The following is a 12,082-nucleotide window of genomic DNA, read 5'->3' as shown; positions in this document are numbered from 1 at the left end:
CGGAGTGGCCACTGCACTCCAATCTGGGTGACAGAGTGAGACTCCAACTCAAAAAAAAAAAAAAAAAAAAAGACAATGTATCGTATGATTTCATTGAGATAAAGTGTCTAGAACAGGCAAATCCATAAGAAACAGAAAATAGTTTTAGTGGTTGCTTTGAGCTGGGGAGAAAACAGGGACTGTGGGATGATAACTAAAGGATATGTGGTTTCTTTTTGGAGTAATATAAATGTTCTTCTAAGGTTGATTATGGTGATGGTTATACAATTCTAAATATACTAATAATCATCGACTTGTACACCTTAAATGGATTAATTGTAAGGTATGTGAATTATGTATCAATAAAGCAGTTACAAAAACAAAGCAGCACAGAATTTTATAATCCTTTAGATAGAACACATATGACATATATATCACCGAAGAAAATGCCAGAAATAATCTTATGGCCTCACCCATAAACAGGGAAATATAATATAATATGTTGTCACTTATTTTTTATTATTGTCCCCCAGGCTGGAGTGCAATGTCATGATCATAGCTCACTGTAACCTCAAACTCCTGACTCAAGTGATTCTTCCATCTCAGTCTCCTGAGTAGCTAGAACTACAGTCACACACAACACCTGGCTAAGACTCTCATTTCAAAGAGACTTCAAAAATTAAGATTTCTTCACTTCACTTCATTACTTTTAATTTCTCAGCCCAGCTAATTATTTGATCATATATTAACTTTTTTCATATGATATTATATAATCTAAGTGTAGCTCTATTAACTGGCCTCAGTACTCTCACAGACATATTTAAATTTACTCTATGGAAAATAATCAAATTGTCATTTCTCCTGTAATTCAGACCGTAGTTCATCTCATTGCTTTTAATTCATGAATTTCAATTGTATATACGAGGCCAGCCAAGAAAGTTATATAATAAAACTCTTATACTTTAATTACAATGATTACTTCTATTATTAGTAATTATTATATAAGCACTTAACTGACATGTAAAAAGCTCATAGAATACATTAATAACTAAGCTATGAAACTATTAATAAGAAACTTTCTAGAGTGTGTATATGTATATATTTGCATATTCCTCACTAATAATTAGACAAACTCCTCAGTCACAGGAAACTAAATGCAAAATCACACAATTGGACATGTATACTTGACCTTAGTAGGTCTGTGTGTCAAAACAGGACAGAAATGCTAAAAACAGTCACAGTATAAAATAGACAGCTGTGATAGAACGTAAGAACCTATAACAATCTATTTTGAAAATGCATAATCTTTCCTGTGTCTTTGGCAAGAATGGGGGATACATGAATTGAAGGTGGTAAAACGCACACACACACCCACACACCTACAAGTTGTGTTTTCAGAATCTGACCGAAATGTCAGGAGGCTAAGAAATGAAAAGGGGAAAAAATGCTACTAAAGAAGAATCCAATTGTTCTGCAGAAGGTGCCTCTAGAATAGGGTTGGCAAACTTTTCTGTAAATGGCCAGATGGTATTTTAGGCTTTGTGGACCACACGGTCTCTGTCGCAACTACTCAACTCTGCTGTTGTAGCATGAAAGCAGCATTAGACAATATGAAAACTAATGGGCATGGCTGTGTTTCAACACTTGACTCACAAAAACAGGTGGCGGTCTGGATTTGGCTCATAGGCCATGGCTGCTGATCCTGCTCTAAATGCTAAAATCCTGTTTGAATAGGGTAAAGTCAATTTGATAAATAATAAATATATAGATAAACTTCTTCAACTTCCTTATGTGCAGCATGAGTATCATGTCTATCAGTCCTTGCAATACCTTTCACCTTCAAAAGGAGCAAATACTTATTAAAACCCCTGTCACTTAGCCCCAAGGGTGACAACTTTCCTTGCTAATGTGTCACATATGCATCTTAGACCGCTGTATTAAAATTAATCCTGTCTGTTCTCTTTCTCTCATCCACTATTAGGACATACTTCTGGTTTTGCTTTCTTTCTTTTTTTTTGAGTTGGAGTCTCACTCTCTCTCCCAGGCTGGAGGGTAGTGGCATGCTCATGGTCACTGCAGCCTCCACCTCTAGGCTCAGGAAATTCCTTCTACCTCAGCCTTCCAAGTAGCTGGAACTACCAGGCATGCGCCACCATGCCTGCCTAATTTTCTGATTTACTGTAGAGATGAGGTCTTGCCAAGTTGCCTGTGGGCTCAGGCAGTCCTCTCACCTCATTCTCCCAAAGTGCTGGGGTTATAGGCATGAGCCACTGCGCTTGGCCCTGACTTTACTTTCAAACCACTTTCCGCTATCCCTACTGCTTACACCCTAATCTGAGCCATTATCATCTCTCACCTGGATGACAGGTAAAGCTCATACTGGACCTTCTGCTTTCTTACTTGCCCTCTTATTAGTCTACTCTCAGCAAGCACCAAAGTAATTCTTTAAAAACTGTCAGATCATGGCTCATCCCTGCTCAAAACTCAGCAATGTAGCCCCATTTCACTCAGACTGAAAGTCTAGTCATTACAATGGCCAACAAGGCCCTGCAGGATCTGCCCCTACTCCAAACCCTATCAAGCAGCCCTGGGACACACCAGAATGTCAGATCCTGGAGGGAGAGAATCTGCTTCCTTTGTTCACTGATGTATCCTCAGTACCTAGAATTATGCCTTTGTTCACTGATGCTGCTCAGTACATATATGTCAAGTGAATGTGAAATGAAAATATGCAAGAACTTTATCACCCTAGAAGAACATACAATCTCATTCTCCACAAACTACGAAATGGGAAAGAACAAGGGAATACAAGGCAGCCATCTAGCTGAGCTGAACGGAAGCTTAATACAAGAACACATGGAAAAAGCCCATTTCTAACTTGTCTGCAATGAACCCCTGCTGAAATGCCCAGAAGCTAACCAAAGAAAGAATTTTTTTTATCATTACTGTAAGATGGATCAGTAATACTACAGAAATGGTTATTTTACAATCAGTTACTACAGATCAGAGTAAATGTACATATTCACCTTGGACTAGAGTACTAAGAGAAATATCTAATATAAAGTCAAACCAATCTATGATTGCCCATGTATTTCTTTCTATACAACACAGGCATGAAATATGTGGTGATCAGACCCACCTGGGCAGGTGAGACCTCATCTCTACAATATATCAAAAAATTAGCCCGGCATGGTAGCACGCGCCTGTAATTCCGGCTACTCGGAAGGCTGAGGCGGAAGGATCGCCGGAGCCCAGCAGGTCGAGGCTGTGGTGGCCGGGAGCGGCCACTGCACTCTAGTCTGGGCGACAGAGTGAGACTCTAACTCAAAAAATAAATTAAAAATAAAAAAAAAGAAATATGTGGTGATCATTTGGTAAATCACAGCATTTTTCTGCTTTTCAGTATCAGCATTAGGAAGAGCCTTCATCAGAACTGCAGACATTTTGACAACATGCTCTGTGATTCCATCTCTACATACATGGAAATTGAGCTAGAGGGGCTCAGACACTAAATATCACTGAAGACTATACAACATCTTTGTGTTTGTGTGTGTGTGTGTGTGTGTGTGTGTGTGTGTGTGTGTGCGCGCGCGCGCGCACGCGCGCGCTGAGTTGGAGTCTCACTCTTGTCGCCTAGGCTGGAATGCAGCAGCACACTCACGGCCACTGCAGCCTCGATCTACTCAGCTTAGGGCAATCTTTCTGCCTCAGCCTTCCAATGAGGTGGAACTACAGACGCATGCCACCATGCCCAGTTAGTTTTTATGACTAATTGTGGAGACAGGTCTCACCAAGTTGCCCAGGCTGGTCTGGAACCCTTGGGGCTCAGACACCTCTCGCCTCAGCCTCCCAAAGTGCTGGGATTACAGGCTGAGCCACCGCACCTGGCCATACAACATCTTAACTTGCCTAAAAAACATTTTTACATAGAAATTTCATTTTTCAGAAAAACATATAAATTTCTGATTAGTTGATTATGCTACAAAAAGACTCCATTTCATAAAAGAGTTATTCGAATAGGCCAGATATGATGTCTCATGCCTGTAAGGCATGACCTGACTCAACAATAAGTCAAAAAATTAGCAGGGAGTGGTGGCATGTGCCTGTAGTTCAGCTACTTGGAAGGCTGAGGTGGAAGGATCGCCTGAGCCCAGCGGGTTGAGGGTGCAGTAGCCATGACTTTGCCACTGCACTCCAGCCTGGGCAACAGAGACTCTGACAAAAAAAAAAAAGACAGGGCCTTAGAGCTGAAAATTGTTGCTGGCCCCACGGCACAACTAGGTTTAATCCTGCTCCCTGCACCTAACCCTCTTCCTCATTTCACTGTTCCTAACTTCTGCACCACTATTTACTTACAACCTTTTTTAAAGGTCCTCCCTTCCACCTACCCCCACCCCATGCAACCCCTTATTTCTATCATCTAAGATAAGAAAAATGAAATAATAAGAGAAAATGAGCCACTGCCTTTAAAAATATCCTGTCCTGATTATATTTATACCCCAGAGCTAAGACTATGATACTGAACATAATGTGAGAATCCAAGGTGTGACATTCTTCTGTGGCTTATGTTAATGTCTCCTATGTTACCTGCACAAGAAGGTAGTAATTTTCCACAAATACAACTAGAACAAATTCAGATGATGTTCAAATGATAATTTCATGATTATTCACTCAAAACAAATGCTTATCAGTGACTTGAATAATTTAGATTTGTCTAGGTTTTTTTTTATTATAGATACAACTAGTTATGAGATGATGAATTACAAAGTAGTTGGCTAAATTTTTTTTTTTTTTAAGTAGGAGATTCTCTGTCACCCAGGCTGGAGTGCAGTGGCACGCTCATGGCCCCTGCAACCTCAACTTGCTGGGCTCAGGTGATTCCTCATCCTCAACCTCCCAAGTAGCTGGAAACACAGGTGTGCACCACCACCCCCGGCTAATGTTTTGATTTATTGTAGAGACGAAGCTTTGCCAAGTTTCCCAGGCTGGTCTCAAACCTCTAGACTCAGGCAATCCTCTTGCTTCCACCTCCCAAAGTGCTGGGATTACAGGTGTGAGCCACTGTGCCCGGCTGCATATTTATCTTTAACTTTAAGAAACAGAAATAATCTGTCAGAGACCAGGGTCTAATGAAATGGGAAGGTAAAGATTGGATGGGCTTCTCAGAATACTTGTGGCTCCTTCCCCCAGCAGCAAAAAGAGCTGTGTACATGCCAAAGACCTTAAGATATATATCATAATGAGTTATGTATAAAATAGAATCAAAGAAACAACACAAATAGATTTTCATTGGTGCTTTCTTTGGTTGAAGATTGTCCTATATGGAGATTTCACTCTACTCAGCACATTTTATTGAACATGAAGATAGCAGCTTATCTTCCTGATAAACATGCTAGCTCAATTCAGCAATATTTTAGAATATCTGATACTGTTTTGTTTTTTTTTTTTGAGTGGGAGTCTCACTCCATCACTCAGGTTGGAGTGTAGTGGCATGCTCACGGCCACCCCAGAGTTGATCTGCTGGGCTCCGGCAATCCTTCTGCCTCAGCCTTCCAAGTAGCCAGAACTACAGATGTGCGCTACTATGCTCAACTAATTTTTTAAAAATTTATTTATTGTAGCGATGAAGTCTCGTCAAGTTGCCTGGACTGGTCTTGAACCCGTGGGCTCTGGCAATCCACTTACCTCGGCCTCCCAAAGTGCTGGGATTACAGACTGAGCCACTGAGCCTGGCCTGATACTGTTTTAAATAGGACTCTCTCTAAAGCAATTTTGTCTTTGTTAGCTGTAACCAAGTTTTTACAGTATGAATGAAGAGCCATGACAAAAAGTATGTAAAATACCAGTATGCATTATTATGCATATATTATATCTTAAAGATTACAAAGGAATAAAAAAATCAGATTTCAAGTTATTTAGGACTCCATTTACTGCTTATTAGTTCACAGAAACATGGGAGAAAGGAAAGAATTAACTAATAAAAATGAAATAATTTTGTACCTTTCCTTATTTTGGGATTTGACTGAACTTCTAGGATCACGGTTGTTACAGTATCTGCATACATGTCATTAGAAGGGTTTGCCAACCACTGGAAATCAAAAGGCAGAATTAGGATGGTAACGACTATGGTCAACTGCAAAAGCCATGAATTCTACCCACCCATCCACAGACTGTACCTATGGGTTTACTGCCTCTAGCATTTTCATTGAAATTAACTGACTCACTGACTGAAATTAACTGACAATGCGGTACTCCTCTAATTTCCTTTAAATAACAAAAGTAGAATGTACTAAACACTTCCTTTATGGCACAGTGTTTTATATGCATTATCATTTCATTCCCATAACAAATGGTACTATTAACAGCCTCATTTTAAAAAAGAGACAACTGACTCAAAAGTAATTTGTACAGGATAATTGCTGGTGTTGGGAGTCAAACTCAAATTCCTAATCACTATACTTTAGTAGCACAGTACAGTAAGACAGTAATATTTTCAAACATTTACTTTTGCCTCTTACACTCAGACTCAGATCCCCGGACACTCTTTTATGTGCACAATGTTCCAACAAAATTGTCTATGTCTCCAGGTCATAGTGAGAGTGGTTAATTATTTCAGGAAGGCCAGGCATGGTGGCTCAAGCCTGTGATCCTAGCAATTTGGGAGGCTGAGGAGACAGGATTGGCTGAATTCAGGGGTTCAAGACCAGCCTGGGCAACTTGGTGAGACCTCGTCTCTACAATATATCAAAAAATTAGCCAGGTGTGATAGCATGCACCTGCAGTTTTGGCTACTTGGAAGGCTGAGGCAGAAGGACTGCCTGAGCCCAGCAGGATGACTGCTGGGGTGACCATGAGCAAGCCACTGCATTCCAGCCTGGGCAACAGAGTGAGACTGACTTAAAAAAAAAATTGTTTCAGGAATGAAAGTTCCCCCCATCTTTTATTGCCTCTCCAAAGAGTATACATTTTTTTTTTGAGAGACAAAGTCTCAAATTAGCCAGGTGTGGTGGTTCTAGCTACTTGGAAGGCTGAAGTGGAAGGATCACCCGAGCCCAGCAGGTCGAGGCTGCAGTGGCTGTGAGCATGCCACTGCACTCCAGCCTGGGCGACAGTATGAGACTATGACTCAAAAACAAACAAACGAATAAATACATAAATAAAGAGACATGGTCTCACTCTGCTGCCCAGGCTTAAATGCAGTGGTACAATCATAGCTCTCTGCAGCCTCAAACTACGGGGCTCAAGCGGTCTACCTGCCTCAGGCTCCGGAGTAGCTGGGGCTACAGACATATGCCAAATGTGCCTGCCTAATTTGTTTTTATTTTTTGTAAAGATGGGGGTCTCACTATGTTACCCAGGCTGGTCCTGAGCTCCTGGTCTCAACTGATCCTCATTTCTGGCTTCAAGCAATCCTCATGCCTTGACCTCCCAAAGTGCTGGGATTACAGGCATGAGCCACTGTGCCCGGCTTTTCCTCTGTTTCTTAAAAAACTCCCAGCTTCCAATCCACTGCCATCCGTGACCTGAGGTCAAGTGTCCCAGCAGCACTGGAAATGGGCAAGTTCATGAAACCCAGGAAGATGGTGCTGATCCTGCCCAGACGCTACATTGGACGCAAAGCCATCATTGTGAAGAATATTGATGATGGCACCTCAGACTGCCCCTACAGCCATGCACTGGTGGCTGGAATTGACCGCTGTCCCCGCAAAGTGATAGCTGACATGGGCAAGCAGAAAACTGCCAAGAGGTCAAAAATCAAGTCTTTTGTCAAAGTTTATAACTACAATCACCTCATGCCCACAAGGCACTCTTGTGGATATCCCCTTGGACAAAACTGTTGTCAACAAGGATGTCTTCAGAGACCCTGCTCTTAAACACAGGCCTGACAGGAGGTCAAGGTCAAGTTTGAAGAGAGGTACAAGATGGGCAAGATCAAGTGGTTATTATAGAAGCTATGGTTTTAAATTTTTGTTTTAGTCATTGCAAATTTTTTTAAATCCCAAAAAACAAAACAAAATATTCCCTAAGGTCTTCTTTGACATGTTAACCCTAGGAACAAAAATACATTAGCTAATGGTATATAGTAGTAAGAGCTAAATTAATGTCTCTAATAACTTTTCCCCTTCCTCTGATATTAACATTTTATATATTACTGTATGAAAATTCATGTTATAAATAACTACTCCTTTTGACACTTAGTTGTCTGTGGTCTTATGAATCAAATTTAAACTTAAATCACAAAAATGTAGTGGGATCAGAGCTGACAGATCATTTTGTTTTTAAAAATTCTTTGTATAAATATAGGGCTCACGCCTATAAACCCAGCACTTTGGAAGGCCAAGACAAGAGAATTGCCTGAGTCCAGAAGTTCAAGACCAGCTTGGGCAACATAGCAAGACCTCATCTCTATTTAAAAAAAAAAAAAGTATGCAAGAATAAAGTAGTTGACTAAACAACTCAGAAATGTATAGGCAATTCTACTTTGTGGTAAAAAAATAGACAGTATGCCTCCCTGGATTATTTAATGCCAAGACTCTCTTTGAAAACCCTTCTTTAAACTTAACAAATGTTAGTCTGTCAGGGTCAACCTTGTAATTGCTTGGTGTCTGTCTTCTAAATTCTACCAGTAGGAATGTAAAATATGAACAGTTAGGAACCACATTCACCTAATTTAATTATTTCTAACATTTTGGGGTTTGGGTAACTTGATTATTGCTTATTTCAATCTTCAAAATTCCACTCTTTAAAGGAGTGCTGCACGACAAGTTTGTTTTAATGTAATAGGATTAAATTTTTATTTTTTATTTTTATTTATTTATTTTTTTGAGTTGAAGTCTCACTCAGTCGCCCAGACTGGAGTGCAGTGGCCACCGCAGCCTCAACCTGCTGGGCTCCAGTGATCCTTCTGCCTCAGCCTTCCAAGTAGCCGGAATTACAGGCACCACGCCCGGCTGATTTTTTTTATTTATTGTAGAGATGAGGTCTCACCAAGTTGCCCAGGCGGGTCTCGAACCTGCAGGCTCAGGCAATCCACTCACCTCAACCTCCCAAAGCGCGGGATTACAGGCTGAGCCACCGAGCCTGGCAGGATTAAATTTTTAACTTAGATTTATCACCTTTTGATATAACCGAAGACATCCTAGAGTACCACAAAATCAGTTAAGACTCATTTGAAAGACTCGTACTCATTAAACATACTAAATATTAAGCCTTATTTATTAGTTTTTTTGTTATAACTACATAGAAAATGCCCAGAAATGCTATATTTATATTTTCCAGCAATTATTTTTTTCTAAATGGGAAGAAACTAATTTTCTCTACAATTATACATGAACTCTTTTAAAACTTTTTTCCTCCATGTTAGGTAAATGATCTTATCTTACTTCTAATACCACCATGCCTGGTTCTTGGATTACAGTAATATTTTTGAATACTTTCAGAGCAGGTTTTTCTTGGATTTCTAATTCTTCTACATCACCTGAAAAAAAAAGTATTACAAGATGTATATAATGTTCTCATAATCTTCCAGAGGCATAATTATTCTTTTTTTTTTGAGTTGGAGTCTCACTCTGTAGCCCAGACTGGAGTGCAGTGGCTGCTCCCAGCCACCGCAGCCTCGACCTGCTGGGCTCCGGCGATCCTTCCACCTCAGCCTTCCAAGTCACTGGAACTACAGGCGCACGCTACCACACCCAGCTAATTTTTTTGATTTATTGTAGAGATGAGGTCTCACTAAGTTTCTCAGGCGGGTCTCGAACCCGCGGGCTCAGGCAATCCACTCACCTCAGCCTCCCAAGGTGCGGGATTACAGGCTGAGCCACCAAGCCCAGTTTATTCATTTGTTTATCGAAACAGTTAAAATAAAGCAGCTACACAATGAAAAACTTAATAATTCATTTGTATAGCTCATTTTTAAACAGCAAAGTAAGTTTTATTTTAATTGCTTACAGCAACTGAAAGATCTAAACATATATTGTAAAAATGCAAATAATTAGGTAGAATTTACCTTGGACACTAGATATTTTATTTGTAGCAAACTTAGGTGATGTTCAAACATCGATGTTTGAATGACAGAAGAAGCCTTTGCTAGCCTCTTAGCATCTGACATGAAACTAGTCAACTACTGCCACCTCACCTCTTCCACCCTCTGTCTTCCTAAGTTAGTCATTCTATGGGAAATTATATTGTTGAAGATGAGACTTTTCTGGTTTTCCTACTGTCCTCTTAATCAAGGATTAATTTAGACATATTTTATTAACTACATATATTATAACCTGTAATTCTAGGAAAGCGTTTTTTGTTTGTTTGTTTTTGAGTTGGAGTCTCACTCTGTTGCCCAGACTGGAGTGCAGTGGCATGCTTCTGGCCACCGCTTTAACCTGCTGGGCTCAGGCAGTCCTTCCGCCTTAGTATTTCAAGTCGCTGGAACTATAGGCGCGTGCACCACGCCCAGCTAATTTTTTGGTTTATTGTAGAGATGAGGTCTCACTATGTTGCCTAGGCTGGTCTCGAACCTGTGGGCGCAGGCAATTCTCTCACCTCGGCCTCCCAAAGTGCTGAGATTATAGTCTTAAGCCACCGTGCCTGGCCATGAAAGCTAATTTTGTAATATGAAGTATTCTTGCTTTATTACAGAGTCTACACCTTTTAATTTAGTCATTGCCCTTCATGTTAATACACGCAAATCTCTAACTCAAAATGGTCTAATATGAAAACAAAATAGGTTTATTCTCTCACTGACCAGTAGTCTTGAGCTCTTAGAAATCATGCTATATAGACTGATATTGACAGAACCAGAAACATTATTTTCACTAATCAAAAAAAGGAAATAAATAATATTGTAGGTGTAGTCAACTAAAACAGATTTTAAATACCAGGAGAAAAGACTACTGATATTTTAGATAGTACATGACCATGTATATAAATAAAATTTGTATAGTCCTGAGATAACCAAAATTAAATAACACTCTTTCCTAGATATAAAATTATCTCATTTAAAAACAGAAAACAATGTAAAAAATGTCAATAAACACATACCTGTCAATTTTTGTAGCTGGTAATAGAGTAAATTAAAGGGACCAGTATATGGAATGGCTTGGGTCTGTTTCACAGTGCTCATGGCCAAGTCAGTATAATCTGAAGAAAAAAATCAGAATAAATATACTTTAAAAAACATTACTAGTCCCACAAAACACAACTTGCAATCACATACCAGGAGTAAGGAAAAAAAGTAAAAGCAAAATAAATGAGAACACGTTTTTCAAAAAGCTAACAAGATGCTCCTTAATTTGGTCCCACCCTGCATTTCCCTACCTCTCTCCCTACTCTCCCCCAACCCATTAACTTCTGCTCCAGTCTTAAGAAAGTACCCCAACTTTCCTGAACACTGCCAGGTTCTCGGACATCTTGGAGCCAATATGCTAACTGTCATCACCTTCTTTTCTACTTGGCAGCTCCTAATAATCTTTCACCACCCGGCACAAGTGCTACCTGATTTGCAAAGTTTTCCCCAACTCCCTAGGCCCAGTCTCCCCTCACATACTTATCCTGAGCTTCTATATGTCATTGAGCTACACTGCAATTAGTTCTTCCTAAGACTGCTTCATTAGATAGATTTCAAGGGCTGGAACTGTGTTTTTAAATCTTTAGTCCTATAGCCCCTAGCAAAGCCTGGCATAAGAATAAGAACTTGGCCAGGCATAGTGGTTCACGCCTGTAATCCTAGCACTCTGGGAGGTGGAGGTGAGAGGATTGCCTGAGCCCAGGTATTTGGGACCGGCCTGGGCAACTTAGCGAGACCTCGTCTCTACAATAAATAAAAAAATTAGCTGGGTGTCATGGTGTACCTGCAGTTCCAGTTACTTGGAAGGCTAAGATGGAAAAATCACCGAGCCCAGCAGGTCAAAGCTGTGGTGGCCATGAGCTTTGTGTAAATTTTCATTTTTCTTTTATAATGAGCTGTGTGTGTATATAGATACACACACATATACATTATAGGCTTCAGCTATATAGTTGGTGTTACTTATGTGGATTTGAAAGACAGCTCCAATACAATGAAAAAATTAGGCTTTCCCCAGCCTGGGCAACTTGGCAAGAGCTCATC

General features: G+C 40.1%; 1 protein-coding gene across 4 annotated transcripts in view; it reads right to left on the bottom strand.

The window, feature by feature from the left end:
- The window catches only part of CPSF3 (cleavage and polyadenylation specific factor 3), a 47,900-nt gene that overhangs the window by 10,183 nt on the left and 25,635 nt on the right, over positions 1 to 12,082 (bottom strand). For all 4 annotated transcript variants that reach the window (XM_021719119.1, XM_008071185.1, XM_021719120.1 and 1 more), the window contains 3 exons: positions 11,017 to 11,115; positions 9,363 to 9,457; positions 5,980 to 6,067 (listed from right to left, as the gene is read on the bottom strand). In XM_021719119.1, coding sequence (XP_021574794.1) covers positions 5,980 to 6,067; positions 9,363 to 9,457; positions 11,017 to 11,115 — 282 coding nt within the window. The remainder of the gene's footprint in view (positions 1 to 5,979; positions 6,068 to 9,362; positions 9,458 to 11,016; positions 11,116 to 12,082) is intronic.

This window comes from Carlito syrichta, unplaced genomic scaffold, assembly GCF_000164805.1.
Source record: "Carlito syrichta isolate Samal-C Ts95f unplaced genomic scaffold, Tarsius_syrichta-2.0.1 Scaffold314155, whole genome shotgun sequence".
In the NCBI taxonomy this organism is placed as follows: domain Eukaryota; kingdom Metazoa; phylum Chordata; class Mammalia; order Primates; family Tarsiidae; genus Carlito; species Carlito syrichta.
This window is presented reverse-complemented; position numbering and strand designations above follow the sequence as displayed.